This window comes from Rutilus rutilus, assembly GCF_951802725.1.
Source record: "Rutilus rutilus genome assembly, chromosome: 5".
Lineage (NCBI taxonomy): Eukaryota > Metazoa > Chordata > Actinopteri > Cypriniformes > Leuciscidae > Rutilus > Rutilus rutilus.
In genome coordinates this window covers 28092660-28113259 of record NC_140213.1, presented here as the reverse complement: position 1 = coordinate 28113259, position 20600 = coordinate 28092660, and the positions used below count along the sequence as shown (strand labels likewise).

The following is a 20600-nucleotide window of genomic DNA, read 5'->3' as shown; positions in this document are numbered from 1 at the left end:
CCACAGGTCATTACGAGAATCAGGGAAACGCACCACCCAGTGCTTCTCATAGCCCCGCGTTGGGAGAACCAAATCTGGTACCCAGAGCTGGTGAGGCTGTCGCACTTACCCCCATGGCCGATCCCGGTGAGAAAGGATCTCCTATCTCAAGCCGGTGGATTGATCTGGCATCCCCATCCAGAGCACTAGTCTCTGCATTGAGCTACCAGAAGGGGTCGTAAACACGATCACGCAGTCTAGAGCTCCCTCTACGAGACGGCTCTATGCGTCTAAATGGTCTGTGTTCGCTAAATGGTGCGCTACTAAGAGCGTTGATCCACGCACATGTGAGGTTCCGCGGGTGCTCTCCTTCCTTCAAGAGCTGTTGGACAAGGGCAGGTCCCCTTCCACGCTCAAAGTGTATGTGGCGGCTATTGCAGCGTTCGCTGAGACGACGCGCAGCCGTGCAATAGGAAGAAATGAGCTTGTCATCCGTTTCCTCAGAGGAGCCAGACGGATGAATCCCCCGCGGCCCCCCTCGGTTCCTATCTGGGATCTGTCCTTGGTCCTGGAGGCCCTGAAGGCTTTTCCCTTTGAACCGCTTGAATCCGTGGATCTGAAATACCTTTCGCTCAAAACCGTTTTTCTGATAGCTCTGTCTTCAGTAAAACGCGTGGGGGATCTGCACGCGCTATCTGTTAGCCCTGCATGTCTCGAGTTCGGACCTAATGACTCTAAAGTCTTTCTCAGACCGAGACACGGTTACATCCCTAAAGCGATTGGTACCCCCTTTAGGGCGCAAATCATCTCCCTTTCGGCTCTGCCAGCATCCGATAGCGGGGACAGTGATAACCTCCTATGCCCCGTTAGGGCGCTGAGAGTTTACATTACGCACTCCGCCGCTTTCAGGCGTTCCGAGCAGCTCTTCGTTTCTTTCGGCGGGCGCACCAGAGGTCTTGCCGCCTCGAAACAGAGCTTGTCCAGGTGGATAGTGGACGCGATCGCAGGAGCTTACGCCTCCAAACACCTGCAGTGCCCTTTGGGTATCAGAGCCCACTCCACTAGAGGCATGGCCTCTTCGTGGGCCTGGTCCAGCGGAATTTCTATCCACGATATTTGTATGGCGGCGGGTTGGGCCTCCCCATCAACATTCGTGAGGTTTTATAACCTGGAAGTTCCCGCCTTGCAGGCTAAACTGTTGTCAGTATAAGTGGCATGTATGTTCTGCCCAGTCGCTCATGCGCAGACCACATTCTCGTACTGGCAAATATTTCTGGTATGGCACCAAGAGAAGAGTGTTTTTCTGCACAGACCGGCTATGCCGCTCTGTTCCCCACCAAGCGCCTGTGTACTGGTGCTGGCCCGCTCTGCTGGCCGCCTGTCCTACACTCGGTTGCGCTGAGGTTATCTTCTCCACACATAGACCCGTGAGACCGCTCTATTTTTCCCCTATATGTGCTTATGTACTATGCGGGCCCGTGCTACTGGCCGCATCTTTCACATTGATATATATGGACCGGCTGTGCCGCTCTATTTTCATATGTAGTGAAGTGCTTTGTACATGTGTTGGCCCGTTTCTTTACCGGCCACCTGTTCGGCATGCTGTTTTCCCCGGTCTCCCTGGAACTCATGCACTGGATGCTCGGCGCACACGGCGTTGACAATGGGTTCCCGTAGCGTAAGCAACTTACGCAATACGAGAGAACCTCTCGTAAGAGAACGTACTCGGTTACCTAATGTAACCTCGGTTCTCTCTAGAAGAGGGAACGAGTATTGCGTAACCGGCCGTGTTGCGCCATGAGCTTTTGCGCTTCAGACTGTGAAAACCAGAATTTCAGCCTACGAGCCCTGCTTATATACACACTGGCCACACCCACCTTGACGGTTAGAAGGGTGTGGAGATAGGGTGTGACGTCGTACAGGGCTCACTGTAGGCTTAAGCAGTTGCTGCCGGGCAGCCAATGAGCACGCTCTTACAGCCTGCCGTGGTCTGCCGGCTGCTGCACTGCGTTGACAATGAATACAAAATTAAGGATAATTTTTTGGCTTCAGATCTCGAAGAAAGACAACTTTCCCGAAGCGTAAGCAACTTACGCTATACTTGTTCCCTCTTCTAGAGAGAACCGAGGTTACATTAGGTAACCGAGTACGTTTTTTTTTATTAGCCTAAATATACATGAGTATGACCTTGTTAACATGTAACTGCAAACATATTTTGGCCTTTGTCTTTGCAAAACATTTTTAATTTACATTTTCATTTTACATTTTGTTTCATCAATGTTTCAAAAGTAACCCAACAGTACAAACTTGAATTGTTTAGAATATTTTTGTCAATCTATTTTATTAAATGTTTTATCAACATGAAAAATATGAAAATTAAATTAAATTAGCATAATATAAATTCTCAACATAATGTAACAAGTCATTTTTCACTATAGCGGGACAAAAGTAACAAGTGTTACTTTCGTCCCGACAGGAACTCCTGACATTTAAACCCGATTTACTTTTATACTGAAAAACTCTGACAAGGCAAACTTCAGGGTGTGATACAGCACTTAATAACCTATAGATTGATCATTACTGTGTGACACTTGAAACGAAAAACACAACTTGTAATTAGAAAAAAGTACCGCTTCAGTAATTTACTTATCGTAGGCCTACTCGAAAACAGCTTTCCGGACCTAACCACGGGAAACGATGACGAAATCACGTGATATTTGGCAGCTCCGTCAAGGGTTGCATACTGAACGTGCTGTCAGAGCTTGAAATGCTAATATAGTCAGGGCACTGAGAAAATCACTTTGTTACTTTCGTCCCGCGTTACTTTCGCCCCGGTTCTCCCCTACATTAAACTGCTATGTTGAATATAATGTATAATAATACAATGGGGGATATTTGTGGTCCAAATGTCTTATGTTACCAGTAGTGGCCTACATTATTTTAAATATATCTAGTCAGTGACAGAGTGCAAGCATATTCGTTTAAAATAATTCTTTTTTTGTCAGCTTCAGAATCATGAATATCATTGTATCGTGAGTTCAGGATCATGGTATCGAATCGTGACATTAGGGTATCGTTACACACCCCTAGAGTAAAAGTGGCCGCACACTCTCAATAGTGTGAGCAATAATTATGCTCACTCACTGAGCAATAATTATGACCGCCGCTAGCATAGCTAGCGAAAGCGGTCATATAGGGATTGTCAAAGTTTTTTTTATTTTTTTTTTTTGTCAATCTACTGAATTTTCCGTCAACGATACCAGGGACACCGAAACACCGGGGAACATGAAATTTGGTGGGCATGTAGCCCCACTAGACTTTTATGGAAAAATTTCGTTTGGTCCCCGGGGCCACTCCCCCCCCGCGCTGGGCCCCCCCCAACCCAAAAAATGCAGTTTTTCCTAAATAACTACCTGAACCGTGGCACCGAGGATGAAGAAATTTGCAAAGTATGTTGGTCTTAAGGGCCCACCTAGCCCATAATCGATTGTCAAAGTTTTTTAGTTTTTTTTTCCCGTCAATCTACTGAATTTTCCGTCAACGATACCAGGGACACCGAAACACCGGGGAACATGAAATTTGGTGGGCATGTAGCCCCACTAGACTTTTACGGAAAAATTTCGTTTGGTCCCCGGGGGCCACTCCCCCCCCCGGCGCTGGGCGCCCCCCAAACCCAAAAAATGCAGTTTTTCCTAAATAACTACTTGAACCGTGGAACCGAGGATGAATACATTTTTTATGGTATGTTGGTCTTAAGGGCCCACATCAACCTAGCCCATAATCACTCATTTGTGATTTGCGCCCCTCCCATAAAAAATGAAAATGCAATATTATTCTGCTTTAATCGCCCCTATCTTCAGTGGAGATGTTCAGAACTGCACCATATTTCATGTGTATGATTAACTTGACATCCTCTGGGGGTATGCTAAGTTTCATAGAATTTCATCCATGGGGGGGTATAAAATAAATTCATTTATGTGCACATTTAGTGACTGTACACTCATCGGCCTGTAGATGGTGCTGTTGAGCGAAGGGTTGCTGGTTTAGGATGATACTGTCACACACACACATGCAGGAATACAAACAAACGCAAGCATGCACACACACTGACATCCACACGCACCCATACACACACATACAAATCCACATGCACAGACACACAAACACACATGCGCACACACAAACACACACACATACACACACACACACACACACACACACACACACACAGACAGACATGCACATACTACTACTTTTTTTAGGTATATACATAAACACGCAATACAGCCAAATTGCTCCACGTCATTTATTTTTGTGGAAAGCCAGTGCAGGCCTGAGCGGCGGTCATATTTTGTACCGCCATGCGGTACATCTAGTTTAGCCTATGTCTGGAGCACAAAAACTGCGGGACGACACACGCTCAACTTTAATATTTTAAATGTTATAGAGGTTTGTTCACATCCCTATGAGCACCAGCAGAAAACATGACAAGTTAAAGGATGAATGAAATGGACTGAATGAGAGAAAGAGTGCAAGATGTTGAGTGCAGGTTTAATAGCTGCAAGCCAATCTTAGATTCTGTTACACTTACACACACATTCAACCCGCCTTCCTGTTGTGCGTCTCATCCCTTCCCATCCTCCTCTCTCTCTCTCTGTCTCTCTCTCTCTCTCTCTCGTCACGTGTGCAGGTCTGTGAATCGCAGCACCGGCTTTGTGCGTTTCTTTCTGTGTGAGCGAGAGAGAGGCTCAGGGCTGCACTCCTCTAAGGGCTTCTCGTACTCTCTCTCAGCACACATTCACACACGCACACGCGTTCATCCAGACAGGGGGCTTTCACCATCCCAGACACACCGTCTGCTGCCCAGCGGAGCACTGCGACTTCCGTCTGGGAGAGCCTGACGGAGAGGAGGGGATTTTTACCCAGGATCCTTCCGTGATTTGCAACAGCATGCGCCCGCCGTGCCAGACTTCATTCCAAGGTTGAGTTGAGCAAAGCCGCTGCAGCAGGCGACGAAGGAGGAATGGATCGTGGAGAGAGCAGAACGTGGAACTGAGGGCTTTTCCGATGTCATAGGATGCTCTGTGCTTCACAGCAGGACGTTTAAGAGTTCATTGGATGCTCCTGTGCTGTAGTGGATGGATTTTACGCGCTGTCGGAGAGGGTATGTATGTCTACTTCACTAAGTTAAGCTGTTGCATCTTGAACCTTAAAATGCACTTGAACGAATAATGCATTTGCTTGCTGCATCATGTGTGCATGCATCCGTGGATCACTTTTTAACATTCTGTCATTAGACTTTGTGCGTTGTTCTGGGAAGAGGGGGCGGGGGGTACGTCCGATGCTTTCAGCCCGTTGTTGCTATCAGCGCATTTCTCTCTGATTAACATCTGGTGGCATGTTCTCGCGGGCAGAGAGGGATGATTGAAGCACTCGCTGGATTATCATCGAGAGAGCTTTCAAATCCCCGCAGCTCTGATTTGTTGCGTTTCTCGGCTAAAGCTTGCACTGAGTGCATGCATCGCGCTCAGCGTTTGTTTAATGCATGCATGCATGCATGCCAGGACAGAAGCCCTGATGTGAAGTGATATCCAGCATGTTCTCGGTCAAGGGGCATCAAAGTCAGCCGTGCTCATGTTTAAAATGAATGCGATTTTAAGGTTTAAAGAGCGTATGCGGACAGGGATCTGTGAATGCCGAGGTTTAGCGGGGTAATGACTGAATGTGAGATGAGCAACGGATTGTAATTGTGTTAGTGGGTGGGGCTCTTTTTCACTCTCTAGTTGTCTCTCGTCCCTCTCTCTCTATTTTAAATATGCATGAGGGGCTGAGGTTGTCAGAGGAGTGTCTGTATGTGAGGTATGGGGTCAGAGCCCTGCGTCTACATCGGATCGATAATCCATGTCTTTTGCATCTCAAGCTCACCGCCGGCCACACATGAGATCGTCTTTCCTCGGGAGAGAGAAAGCGAGAGTAGCTAATGAGCTGCCTGTCTTTATGAAGCATTCAACAACACGCTGTCAAGCGCAATGATTTGGAGCAGCTACATAATACATTAACTAAACTAATAAATGACAGAAATTTATTATAAATAAATTCATATACCTCAGAGGGCACTTTCACAATCAGGAATTTGGCGACGACCCGAGTCAGTTTCACTTTATAGTTCCGTTCATTTGGATAGTGAAATCAGTTTTCTGAAACCCATTTTCCACACGTGGATCTGCATAAAGTTGGTATGAGGTTTGGCTGTTGTGAATTGCACAGTTTACATGAATAGCACAATTCACATGAATTTGTATTCTAACTTGTGGAACTGGAAAATGAAATGTTATTGCTCAGAGGTTAAAAAACCTTGTTAAACTGCTTAGATTAAATAAAAATAGATACAAATTAGTTAATAAGAAGCATACCCAGCCAGCAATGACATGTGGGGCCCAGATGAGGGCTTCATGGGCGGCAAATGTGGGCCCCATTATGGGCTTGCACCCGGGATCCACATTGGGGCAAGCCGTGGAAGCCCAGACATACTAAAAGTGGGACCTGTAAGGGTACTGCATGGGTCTTAATTGGGCAATTCATGTCAGACACATTTGGGCCCCACCTGCCCAAATGGGTCTAAAGTGGGCTTGCACCCGGGATCCAACCATGGCTACCCAGATGGGCTTTAAATGGGCTCTGTAAGAGTCTTATGTGGGTCCTAACTGGGCAATTCATGCCAGACCCATTGGGGCCCCACCTACCCAAAGGGGTTTAAAGTGGGTTTGCACCCAGGATCCCCATACACAAAAGAAATATATTTTCTGGATATGTTTTGGAATATATGCACATATTTGAAATTGGCCCAATAAATATATTTCATACTTATATTTCATATATTTTTGTTATATTTCAGAATATATTTCAATGTATTTTTTTCTGTACGGGTCCCCAAAAGTGTCAAAAATATATGTGGCATATATTTCAAATACATTGAAATATATTCTGAAATATAACAAAAATATATGAAATATAAGTATGAAATATATTTATTGGGCCAATTTCAAATATTTGCATATATTCCAAAACATATCCAGAAAATATATTTCAAATATAATTCTTTTGTGTATGGGTCCAGCCGTGGATGCCCAGATGGGCTTTAAAAGGGATCTATAAGGGTGTTATGTGGGATCTTAACCGGGCAATTCATGACAGACCCATTTGGGCCCCACCTGCTTAAAGGGCGTTTAAAATGGGCTTGCACCCGGGATCCACACGGGGGCCAGCCGTGGATGCCCAGATGGGTTTTAAGTGGGACCTGTAATGGTCTTATGTGGGTCTTAACTGGGTAATTCATGTCAGACCCATTTGGGCCCCACCTGCCTAAAGGGGTTTAAAGTGGGCTTGCACCAGGATTCAACCGTGAATGCCCCTATGGGCTTAAAGTGGGCTCTGTAAGGATCTTATGTGGGTCCTAACTGGGCAATTCATGCAAGGCCTATCTAAGCCCAACCATGCCAAGTGGTTTAAGGAAACAATCTAAGAAAAACTAAAAATGAGGAATGAATATAAGTCCAAGATAAATACAAGACACTTGACGCTTTGAACTGCAAGAAATATATTGTTAAATTGAACAACAAAAATAATCTTTAAAAAACAATTTAAATGTCAAAATGTAACAGGTACCGTAGCAACGGCACCGTGGATAACAGATTAATTCCTGTAAAACAGGAGAGAAACGAGGAGACGATTAAAACAATCAAATGAAGACTGCATTTTATTTTTTTTCTAAAAAAACTTTTTCTGATACTTAAGCATTCGTGACATTTTAATTAAAACAGAAATAAGAATTTTATTCTAAAAAAAGCGCAAAATAAGTTACCTCAGAGATCATCTACCGCTGCAGATGCGTACGGTAATGCAAACCGGAAATGTTTATACCTGTTTTCCGGTTCGAACGTTGGGCGTTCCGCATAACCCCTATTGGGATACTTGTTTAAAAAAAAAAAAAATACAATCACTTGTTTCAAATAAAAGACAATAATTGTGAATATTCTTAAAACACAAATACAACACTTTTGTGGTCGTCACAACAACATACCGGTAAACAAATCAAAAATATATTTTAATTTAAAAAAAATCTCTGAAAAAAAACATCTCTCCAAAAAATACATTAATACAAAATTATTACATCGAACAACAAACATAATCTTTAAAAAACTATTTAAATGTCACAACATACTGGTAAATAAATCAAAAATATATTTTTATATATATTATCCCAGTTCAAACCCATGCCCACTTTGCCCATAAATGTACCATGCAGGACCCATATATGTGTTCCCAGTTCAAACCCATGGCCACTTTGCCCATAAATGTACCATGCAGGACCCATATATGTGTTCCCAGTTCAAACCCATGCCCACTTGGCCCATGCCTGTCCCTTATGGGGCCCATGTAATCAGCTCATATGGGCTTCCTATGTGGGACTCGTACTACAAAACCTACATGGGACCCACTGATTTCACCCAGCCAAAGCCCATGCCCACACAGTACCCATGGAACCCGTAGTTAACCCATCTGGGCCCCACGTGTCATTGCTGGCTGGGTATAGAGCTATAAAATGAATGTCGATAGCAGCTGAGATCATTTGTTGAGAAATTGTTGAGTTGATCAACAATCATAACCATTGGCATAAGTAGGGTGTTGGTCATCTCTAAGAGCTTAACTCTTCTTAACTCTTCTTTCCACAAGATCTTGGATCATGTATGCAGGGTTTTGCTCCCTTTCAGAATTCAGACATGAGAGCATTAGTGAATCAGTTCAGTTCTTCCACACCAGAGTCAGTAAACCATATCTTTATAGACCTCGCTTTGTGCACAAAGTCATTTTGAAATAATTGCATGGCTGTATGCTTGATTTTATGGTGTAGCTCAAATAGCAAGATGTGTTCATTTGTAGGTGGTGTCACATACATTTGTTCAATTAGGGTATGCAGATAAGTTTGTTAGGCAGAAACACTTATTTGTCATTAGCTATCCAAATAATGTGACTCTGAATCAACATGAATTTCAGTTCATGTTTCAAAAACATATGTTTCATTTACACCATATCCAGTGAAATTTGATTAGCACTGTAAATTAGAAGTTGATTACCTGCTGGGGGTGTGGTGGAAATACTGCGGTTACTCTAATCAGATTTAATCATCTCATCTGTATTTTTCAGTAGATTGACTGATTGAGCTCTGTAATGCTGTAATAGCTTAATAAAGAGACAGTGATTTTAGCCATTAATCACAGAAGAGCTAATAAATTAATTGGAAAAGGAAATTAGAAACCTCTGGTCTCAGCATTTGCTTCCACTGCACAGTTTAAACTTTTTCTGAGTGGACATCAGAAATTAACTTGAGAAATATCATTAGGGCCAAAGTCTTAATCATGCCGGATGCTGGAGTTTTACCAGCCAAATACTTAGTTTAATTAAAAGAAACAGAGAGTCTGGTGATTGTGACATTTGGCTTCCATGTTCTAGCGTCTGTTATTGAGTGGTTTGGTTGTGTTGAATAGACAGTATGTGTGGCAGATGAGTGAATTTTATCCTATAGTTTTTCAAAATTTATGCTTAAAATCAAAAGAAAACCAATTGTACAATTTTTTTTAATTGTGACATTTTCAAGACAATTCAGGTGTTTTTTTTTTTTTTACAGAAAGACTATTTATTTTCATGAAAAATTATGCAAAAAATCTTAATGGTCCTTAAAAACTTTATTTATATGATAAAGGTAATTTTAGTGTAAGGAGTGAGCACTGCAGAAAGTAACCTTTTTTTTAATAAAAAAATATGTCTTGTTTTTAGAAACATATTACAGATCGGATAAGATGTTTTCAAAGAATTTTGATCTTGAAATGATCTTGAAATTAAAATGTTTTGCAGTTTTTCTTCTTGGGCTATGCATAAATCTAATAAAATATATTGAGATTTATGATTAAAACAAGAAGAAAAAACGGGATTGTTTTCACCAGCGGGGGACAAATTAAACCTCAAAATTCTCTAAAAAATAAGCCTTTTTTTAATCTTATTTACATAATGTTACATGATAAGCATACATATCTTGTTTTAAGGATGTTTAGATATTTTTTTGTCAAAAACAAGACAAAAGTACTGATGGTCAAATTATGTGTGATTGGATCAATAATATTTGAGTGAGTGTATAAGCTTTGTTTGGTTATAATTACATTTGTGAAGTGAAAGCTGCTTTAGAAAGTGTGTGTGTGAGTGAGTGAGTGAGTGAGTGAGTGAGAGAGAGAGAGAGAGAGAGAGAGAGAGAGAGAGAGAGAGAGAGAGAGAGAGAGAGAGAGAGAGAGAGAGAGAGGTCTGTAAACATCAAGGTGCCTGACTCACAACACTGTCAACAATGCCATCAACACATGCGCGTGCACACACACACACACACACACACACACACACACACACACACACACACACACAGGCTGGTCTGTTCTGTATTATAGGTCAAATGTGCTATCTAATTCTATACAGAGGACTATTGCTGTGTTTGTGTTGCTATTTTCACTGACAGATATTTATAAATTAACATGTATAACTATAGATTTTTTTTAACTTGATCTAATTAGATGTAACAAGTGGAGCCTTTAGTGGAGTGATGCATAATGACTTTATTACTCACCTTTTACCTCCATTTATGAATAACATGAGCTTCCAGACAAAACCATTCTTGTCTGAATTATTGATTTTCAAACATATGCCATTTTTTTCCCATTGCATAGAGGGTCTTGTCCTTTACAATTGAGTTTATTGTTCAGGTTAATAATCATATTGTGTTTTCTAGTGCATTTGAACTGCACTGTTCAGCTGTGCTCATTATGTAGGTACCTTGCCTGTAGTAGGGATTATTGGGATACCACATGTGGCAAATGCCAGTTTACAGCGGTATAACTTGATGATTAATGGTTATATTGCCATACCAAACAGACACGTCAATGATCATGATACAGCTAACAAACTGCGTTTTTCTAATTTTGAAGCTTGTTGTTAGGAATGCATAGATTTGTACAATAATATAAACACAGGCATTCATGTTAGGATGTTTAGGGCTCTCCAAAACAATACTATTGTGGCCCAGAGTCTGCTCTGGTTTTTGTGTAAATAAGAAGGTTCCCTCAATACTCACAAAACGTGACATGTCTAGCTCAGCTGAATTGGATTTGACAGCCTCATGAGAAACGGCCTATTAAATTGGAGCTGTAGAAGAATTGCTCAGTGATTCATCGTGCAGTACATACAGTGTAACGTTATGCATTTTACATATTGACCTTCAGTGCAAACTAACTGATAATATGTTTTTCTTTTTCTTTTTTCAGAGATATGAGGCCTCTTCTGAAGAACATCCTTGAATATTTCCCTCGCTGAGGATGTGCAACCATTTCTTCTCAGCACAACCACATCTGAGGTCACTTCTTTTCTAGACCCTCTTATACCTCAGGGTTGAATTTTCAAGTGTCTGCGTGTTTCCCGTTGAGCACCACTGGATTTGAGACCAATTTTGCTTCACTGCATCCACCAGAGTGCAAAACTGCTGAAACATCGCCCTCCATGGTTTCTGCCCATTTCAAGAAGCTATCGTCTTACATCGTAAAGATTTGCAAAGGAATGTTTACAAAGAAACTGGCACCTGCCACAAAGAAGAAAGAGAGCAGCGAAAACAAAAAAGAACCGAAAACGTCCCCTGACCTGCAAGCACGGAACCCAACGTTCTCAACCACACTGAAAAGCACAGTTAAAAAAATCTCCAAATGCTCGTCGGCACGCAATATATCTCTTGAGGAGGATGATGGAAAAAACGACTGTTCTTCTCTCTCGCCAACATTCAGTTACCGTGTAGCAATTGCCAATGGTCTGCCAAAAAATGCCCTCTTTCTGAACAATAATGAATTTCATGAGGTCTTGTCAATTGATAGTGATTACTCTGACTCTCTAAACGAGGCAAAACTTGTCCATAGATTCGATGAACAAAAAGCTTATACAATGCCAGTAAGAAGGAACAGGAAGAGTTTGATTAGTTTAGCGCCCTCTGATGGCAGCTCGGAGGGAGAGCGGGGAGAGCGCAGCAGTCTCCAAACTCTTCGATTGGGCGCTCTGAAAAAGCTGAGGAAATGGAAGAAGAGCCAAGAATGTGTGTCCTCAGACTCAGAGGCCAGCAACTGGAGAAAGACTCTTGGCATCAGAAGCAAATCTCTAGACCGGGCTGGCCGACAGCAGAAAACCACTACCCTAGAGCCAGGATCCAGCTCGACGGGATGTATCAGTCAGACTCAGGATGTGATGGAGATGATCTTCAAAGAACTTCAGGGAATCAGTCAGATTGAGTCTGAGCTCTCAGAGCTGCGAGGGCACGTTAACGCCCTCAAAAGCTCCATTGATGAGATCTCCAGCAGCGTGGAGGTGGTGCAGAGTGAAATTGAGCAGCTCCGAACAGGTTTTGTGCAGTCCAGACGTGAGACTCGAGACATCCATGATTACATCAAACAGATTAGCCAACAGACCAACAAAGCTGCTCTGAGATTTCTAAATGTGCCTGAGGAGAAGTATGAAAAAACAGAAGAGCTTATTTATCAAATCCTGAAAGAGAAAATGGGGTTTGCCGAAGCACGCAAGACATTTAAAATTGAACTGGCCCATCGACTAGGGCAACAAAGAGAATGTTACAATGCTAAACCTCGACCAATTGTAGTTATATTTTCAAGCCCACAAGACAGGGATTTAGTTTTGAAAAAGTGTTATAAGCTTAAAGGAACTGGAATATCCATCTCAACTGATAGTCTAGTACATGATTCAAAAGAAAAGAGAGACAAGCCAATGGCTTCCTCTCAGACGTATGAAAGCATGGACATCAAGTTCTCAGCCAAAGACAAGGCTGAAAGTGATGACTGGGACTCCATGGAAAGCGACAAAGAGCTTGATGAATTAAACAAGAACAAATATGCAATTGTGTCCAAACCACCCCCAAAAAGTAAATCTGACAAAAAAAAGTCTCACGATCACCGAAGGATGGCTGATGACTCGGCCTACTCTGTGCACTATGCGGATAATACAGCCTATGATGACCATGACAAACAAAGTAAGTCCTACTATTCTGACATAACACCTGGATGGCTTTCTCAAAGCGACTACTCCACTCCCAAACTCAGTCGGTCTGAATCTGACTGCTCTAAACTTTGCCAGTCTTACTCTGAGGATTTCTCAGAGAGTCAGTATTTCAGCAGAGTCAATGGCTGCTCCTTGCTTTCTTCCTCAGATCAGGAACTTTGGCAACGGAAGCAAGAAGACATGGCATCCTCCTGGTACGCTACTCCTCCTAGTCAAACTCTGAGCCAAGAACGACCATATGTGGAGCATAATGAAGTTGAAACCACTGAGACAATTGACAGTGGTGTGAGTAATGGTCTTGTTTGTATATCAGGGGACAGGAGCCATTACAGTGGCTCTCAGCTGTCGCTGCAGGGTGACCTCTCACCATGGAAAGATTGGCATCACCTTGAACAAGGTACTGATTCAGGTTTGGACGCTTCAACTGAGCAGAACATAATCTCTGAGATCAGTAGTCCCTTTGACCCTGCAGCTAACCCTGGTTTCCCTGAGAAAATTACTAAATGCCTTGAGGTTGATTTACAATTTGAAGGTGAGACCTTTCTGACACTAGATAGCACTCCTGAGACAGGCCAATACCAAGATATAGATATTGAACCTGAATTTTTAGAACCTGAGCTAGATCTTGAGCCAGAACCAGAACCAGAGCCAGAGCCAGAACCAGAGCCAGAACAAATGGCACAGCGAGAACCAGACCCAGAACCAGAACCAGAGCCAGAACCAGAGCCAGAGCCAGAGGTTGTGATTGAACCCATAGCAAAACCAGTACCTAGACCTGTGGCTGAACCGCAACCTGAAAAGAAGCCCAAGACCAAGAAGATCCAAGCTAAGCCTGAATCAGCTCCACAAACTTTGCAGCGGCAAGATGTGAACCACCTCCAGCAGAGCCAGAAATCTTCAGCCATGTACCGGAGCCAGAGTGAGATCAGAAATGAGAAGGTGGAGGACGTCCCCAAATCATGGAGTAGCAGGCTTAGCATAGACCTCAGTGAAAAATCCTTTGGCTTTGGAGGTTTTGGATCCACCCTGCAAAGAGCAAAGTCAGCTTTGGATTTTGTATGGAATAAAGCTCCCCAAAGTACCAGCGCCCCGGCTGAAGAACCAAGCAACACCTCATTCATGGGCAGGTTCAGAACCATGTCCCAGTCCACAGCGAACAGCTCCAGCACAACCATTGACTCTGACGTCTACACAGAACCTTTCTATTACAAGGCAGAAGATGAAGATCAATCTACTGAACAACCTGTTGACAATGAGACACATTATGTTGAGGTGATGGAACAAGTGCTAGCCAATTTGGAAAACAGAACAAATGCCAACGAGGCTGAGGAACAGTACCAAGAAGAGGAATACAATGTCTCGCAAGAATATGACATCTCTCAAGATGGTAACCTTGTGTTGGAATATGACTGCAGTCTTGATGAACAATATGATGAGGAATTCAGTGAGGAGTATGATGACAATCCCATGACTGAAGACACAGCAGAATATGAGGTGAGTCTGGTGGATTATGTGGAAGAAACCGGGGAACCAGAAGCAGAGATTGAAAAACAGGAGGAAGGCAAAGAGGAGGTGCAGGAGGTTCAAGAAACATCAGAAACGAAGGGAGCAGATGAGGTAGAAAAGACTGTAGAACAAGAGGACGAGAACAAAAACGTTACAGAGGTTCCTATGCAGGAAACACCACCCAAAAAAAGGATACGTCCCACCTTCAAAGAGGCAGCACTGAGAGCTTACAGGAAGCAGATGGCTGAGCTGGAACAGCAGATCCTGGCAGGAGGTACGATCCAACCAGTTATTTGTATTTTATATGCTAACTGTACAGAATTGCTTATACATTATAGTTGTTTAAATTTGTTTCTTGAATGATATTAGTCTAGGTTTCGGTCATTGAGCCATTGATTGAGTCATTTGAGATCCACCATTGTCCATAAATTATGTCTTTCTCAGGTCTTGGTTGAATACCCAGACACTATTGAAGGGTTTTTCTGATGGACAGGATGATGATTACTAGATTTTGATGTTGAGTGGTTAGAATTGGCGTTTGATTTTGTGTTTATGTGTGTGGTTGTCCAGCATATCAGTGTTCAGGTGAAAGTGTACTTCAAATTTTGTGGCCTTCATTAATCTTAGGGGCTGTTTACACCTGGCCACTTCATGCGTTTTCTCAGATCGGATAGCTATCCGATCGTGAAAAGACCAGGTGTAAACGCCCTCCAAAACGCATTCGAGACGGATTTGAATCCGATCGCTCAAACCACTTCAGGAGGTGGTCTGGGCCACATTCCAGACGAAACTGGACAAGTGTAAATGCATCTGGTTGTTGAAACCACATATGCAAATTGTACTCCTCCCAGAAATGCTAAAAAAATAAACGTGTGAGAGTGTTATATGCTATATGTAATGTTATAGCCAGATATGATGACGCTACTGGAACACGCATCACCGCAGATGAGAAGCTGAGCATCTCTTCATTAAGCCAACGTGCAAACTATCGCAAATCAAAGTGAAAGTAAGTCGCAGACGCTTAACACACAATCATCATCATTAAAAGTAAAGAAACGAAATGATCTTACCAGGGCTGTTGCTGCTCTCTCTTATTGCGGACTTTGATTTAGAAATTTTAGCTGATGATCAATAAAATGCAGTTCATATCTGTTGCTTTTGGTGACGTGCACTCCAGTAAATCTGCATATAGCGCGGGAATTGAAGATCGGATTTAAATCCGTTTCGCAAAAACACATTTATGTGACCAGGTGTAAATGGAATCGTTTTGATAAATCAGATAGCTATCCGATCTGTGAAAACGCATGAAGTGGCCAGGTGTAAACAGCCCCTTAGAGAAACAAATCAACATCAACATGGTTATTTATATTTAAGCATTTATTTCCTAGTTCACCCATATAATAATATTCTTCTCATTATTTAATCTCACTCATGTCGTTCCACACCCGGATTAGTTTTCTTTTTTTCTAGCTTGGAACATAAAAAGACAATTTGGATGTTTACATGGCTCTCTCCAATCCAATTTGTTCATGTGCATTTTCAGATCAGGCCAGGGTTGATGTCAATGACAACAACCTGCATTGGTTCTTCTTGCAAGTCTTATAATGTGATGCACCACATTTGAATATGCACATATATAATTTCATCTAGGGTGAAATATTCCTTAAACAACCGCAAACATGTTTTATTAGCAGTTTTAGCATTTTATTTTATTTCCAGTGGTTGTTTCTCAAACGTGTGTTTTCATAGTCAGTTTACACAATACATGCTAATATGAACATAAACAGCTGAAATTGTGTCAACTGTATGTCTCTACACTATTCTAAAATTTACCTCCCAGAAGCAGTCTCTTTTACAGTCAGTCAGGAATCAAGGGAATTTCCACCCAGTCTTACTCACACTGAAAACGCTCTTGACCTAGATGTGAGAATCACAGTCACAGCACACGGCAAACCCAACGCCGCACTGCTGAGTACTGTTGGGATACTGTATTTAGGCTGCTCATTCATGCTGCACGCTAACAGCCAGATGCTCTGTGTACTTAAGGGGATTCTGATTCTCTTAAAACACAAGCCACAAATCACAAACCAAATCAATTCATTTTTTAGGCATTACAATGAGATTTGACACTGGCACACAATTCAACACATGGATTCCAGAAATGATTGCATTTTGATGTTTTACATCGAATAAATGCATGTAGGGTGCAGTGCTCTCTGTGTTATTTTAGAGTGGGATTCACAGATGGAATTATACAAATCAGATAATGATGCAAATAGGTTAATGACAAATAAAGTTTAAAAAAAGGATAAAAAAATCTTTTCAAAATTGATATAATGCATATTTTAAGTCAGGAACAATGTGTTTATGTGCACTAGAATATGCTAAATACTGGATTTTTTTCTTCACTTACATTACATATAAAATACAATACAAATACAACAAGAGTTTAAGTCAACACAACAGTCTATATTGAGGTAAAAGTAAATTGATAAAAAAAAAAACAGAATCAATCACATTCAAAACTTAGGAACTTGAGTAGGCTACAGTGCAATGGATTGGTTTGATACACTGTAATCGATTGTGATTGAATAACAACAGAGTCGTGTTTTATATTGATACGAAAAGAATCATAAGCTTAAGTCAGTTGAGACTACTAAACAAGATTCATCACCTCTCGTTTCTTTTTGCAAGATATGCTTCTCTTGCAGCCGGATCATTTTTAATCTGCTCCTTATGTCGTTCTCAGTTCCACTTTATATTAAGTGTCTTTAACTACCATGTACTAATATTTAAATGTATAATTTTAAACGATGCACTTATATGTTTTACATTGTAATTAAATAAAAAAAAAAATGCCTGCAATTTACATCTGTAATTAAGTTTTGTAATGACACATAATTACACTGTTGACCCTTTCCTTACCCCTTAACCCACCCTTAAACCTACCCATACCATCAACCATGTCCTAACCATACCTGTGTCTCACCTCAATAGCAGCACAAGAGTTTTGCAAAACAACACAGACAAGTACATCGTACCTAACAATTGTTTTATGTGAGTATTGTCAGGTTTTTGTTCTGGTTTAGTTTTATGTGTTCCCAGTTCCTGTGTTTATTTCCTATCTTCCTTAGTTGACCAAAGCTGTTTCCGAAATGACATACTTTCTTGTGTTGGTACTTATTTTGAATAAGTACTTACTTTGTGACTGCTAAAAAGAATGTTCTATATAGTATGAATGTGTGTAGTAGGAATGTAATCCGGACATTATAATGTAACCTACCTACATCAGTTACGTCCTTAATTCTCTCCCTTCCACAAATCCTCTCCCATGGCCTCTTGGGATAGTAAAGTGTCTATAAAATGCACACTTCAGAATCTCGCTGGAAGTAGTAGATTCATCCGGGTACTTTCTGCCTACTCTTTTATGAGTACTGGGAATTCTGACATACTACTCTTGTCACTTACTTTTTTTCGCCTACTATATAGTTGGGAAGTATGCGATTTTGGATGCAGCCTTCATTTCCTAGTGTGTGCCTGTTAGTTACCTTAGCAACCTATTGTGTCCACCTGCCCCTTATTTCACTCATATTTCACTCTTATTTCTCATTTAGTCTGTATATATATTCCCTGTTCAGTTCAGTTCCTTGTCCATTCTTATGTCTATTACCGGTATGTCTATTTAAGTTGGTTGTTCTGTTCCTGTGTGCTAATAATCTCCTGAGTGTTTGTTATTTTGATTTATTGTTTATTAAAGTTTTACTGCTGCATATAGATCCTGCTCAAACTCATCCAGCTGTGACAAGTACATAATAGTTGAAGACACCTATGTGTAATATTTAAAAACAATAAAGAACTTTATGATAAAATAGCATTTCTTTAGTTTTACATTGGTTGTACCACCTGACATTGAAAGTGTACCAAACTACCCTCACTTGAAAGTAGCTATTTTATTAGTAGTTGAGAGAGATATGCAAACCTTAATAAAATGATACATGTCATGAATTGATCAAATTATTTTAAAAGGAAATAATGCTCTTGGACACAAAAATATGCACGTCATGGCATTGACCCAAATGCACAATGACTTCATTTTAATACTTGCATTGCATCACTACCATGTGCATTTAGCACCTGATTAAACTGGACTGGCAGTGATTTAGACGCAGGGTTGTGTTGTACTGTGCACTAGCATAATGAGAGAAGGAACAGACAGTTCTGCTGACACTAAGTTGGTGTGCAGGACAGGTTGAGCATTTAATTTTAATTAAAACATATATATATATTTTTTACCATATAAAGAGAGTGCTAATTTCTTAGGGCTTTCCCTTTTATGACTAGGCACTTGTTAACCTGTAATGTGTACTATATATATGCAGTTTTAGATATTTTATTTATAGTATATTGTCATGCATAGTTTTAGTTTCAGTTTAGTTTTCCTGGAGTTTTAGTTTGTAGCTCTGTTTCCTGTTTTTCTTTTTTTTTCCTATGGTTTAAAGCATGTTCCCAGTTGTTTCTATGGTGACTCATTGTTTGAATGATTTGTATAACCTGCTCCATGTTAAGCCATTTGGTTTCACTGTGTATTTATAACCCTCAGTCTGTGTTCTGATTTGTCCGTTCTTGTCTTTGTTTAGCAGTTCTCTTACGAGAGGTCTCTCATACTGCATAAGAGTATCTTACGCTAGGGGAAAATCCTTTTTCCGCGAGATATTGAAGCCAAAAATTATCCTTAATTTTGTAATAATGTGTTGCGGCAGCATACAGACATAGGCAAGACGGCTCGCGCGCCTATTGGCTGTTCTGCGGCAACTGCAGCAGCCTATCGAGCGAGGCCTGGCGTGACGTCAGACCCAATGAGGGCGCTTCGCGCCCGCTGCGTCACGTCCCGCCGAAACAGGCGTGGCTTAGGCCTATAAATACGGCTCGCAGGCAGCTGATAACTGATTTTTCATCCTTCAAGCGAAGCACACGCATCGCTGGATCTGGAGAGAAGCCGCGCCGTCTGAGGAAGCCTTTTCAGCGGGACGAGTCGTCACTGAAGTCGCTGGCCGCGCCGCCTTCAATTGCCTTCCTGCTGCGCTATCCGGCGCTTATATCCTTTCACTCTCTGTGCTGTGTGTGTGTTCACCGCTGCGACACACACTTTCTAAAAGAGCTAGCGTCTTTTTAAAGATGCCTTCCTGCGGCTCGTGCAGAGCCACACTCAGCGACGGGGACCGCCACGTGATCTGCGTTTCCTGCCTGGGTGAGGATCATGCAGCCCTCATTGCGAGCTATTGCCCATGGCGACTCTGAGGACTCGCCTGACATTTTTCGCCGAGACTACACCCCCGCCCGCCGCGGTACCGCGCCGTAAAAAGCGCCGTGCTCAGCGGGTCCCGGAACCTTCTCCCAGCCGCCAAAGCTCGCCGGTTCGCCCGCCTGCTTCACCGGCTTCGTCAGCTTCTCTTCCTGACGGACAGCAGCCGCGGTCTGCCGTCGACAACGCTGACGAGGAAGCCCCGCCGGGGGAGGATGATTCCTGCTCTATCCTGGCGTCAGGCAGTGAGGACTGGGCGAGCTCTGAGGATCTCGCGCCCCCTGCCCACGCATCGTCAGGCAAAAGAACTAGCATCGAGACAGAGCTCATGCGCGTACTCGCACAAGTGGTCTACTCCTGAGCAGCCTGCTCACAACCGGCTGGATGGGTATTTTCTGCCCGGGGAGCGCGCTTCGCCTGCGTCCAAACCAGCGCCTTTTCTTAGGAGTTACACGAAGAAGTCGCTAAGTTCTATTCAGCTAGAATGCGCCCTTCTGTTTCTCTGGCATTCTCCGCTGTTGACGATGCCAAGAACAGAGGATACCATTCGCTGCCGCCGGTCGAAGAGGCGATAGCAGCCCACTTATGCCCGCCCTCCGCTGGACGGCGCGCTAAGCTGGCGCTACCCTCAAAAGCTTGCCGCATGACGTCAACCCTGCTCCACCGC

The 20600-nt window shown here is 42.4% G+C and overlaps 1 protein-coding gene across 1 annotated transcript in view; it reads left to right on the top strand.

Moving 5' to 3' along the window:
• The first annotated feature begins 4694 nt into the window (after positions 1 to 4694).
• The window catches only part of unc13c (unc-13 homolog C (C. elegans)), a 404470-nt gene continuing 388564 nt past the window's right edge, over positions 4695 to 20600 (top strand). Inside the window, exons 1-2 of the mRNA XM_084408974.1 lie at positions 4695 to 5143; positions 11340 to 14905. Coding sequence (XP_084265100.1) covers positions 11572 to 14905 — 3334 coding nt within the window. The 5' untranslated portion in view covers positions 4695 to 5143; positions 11340 to 11571. The remainder of the gene's footprint in view (positions 5144 to 11339; positions 14906 to 20600) is intronic.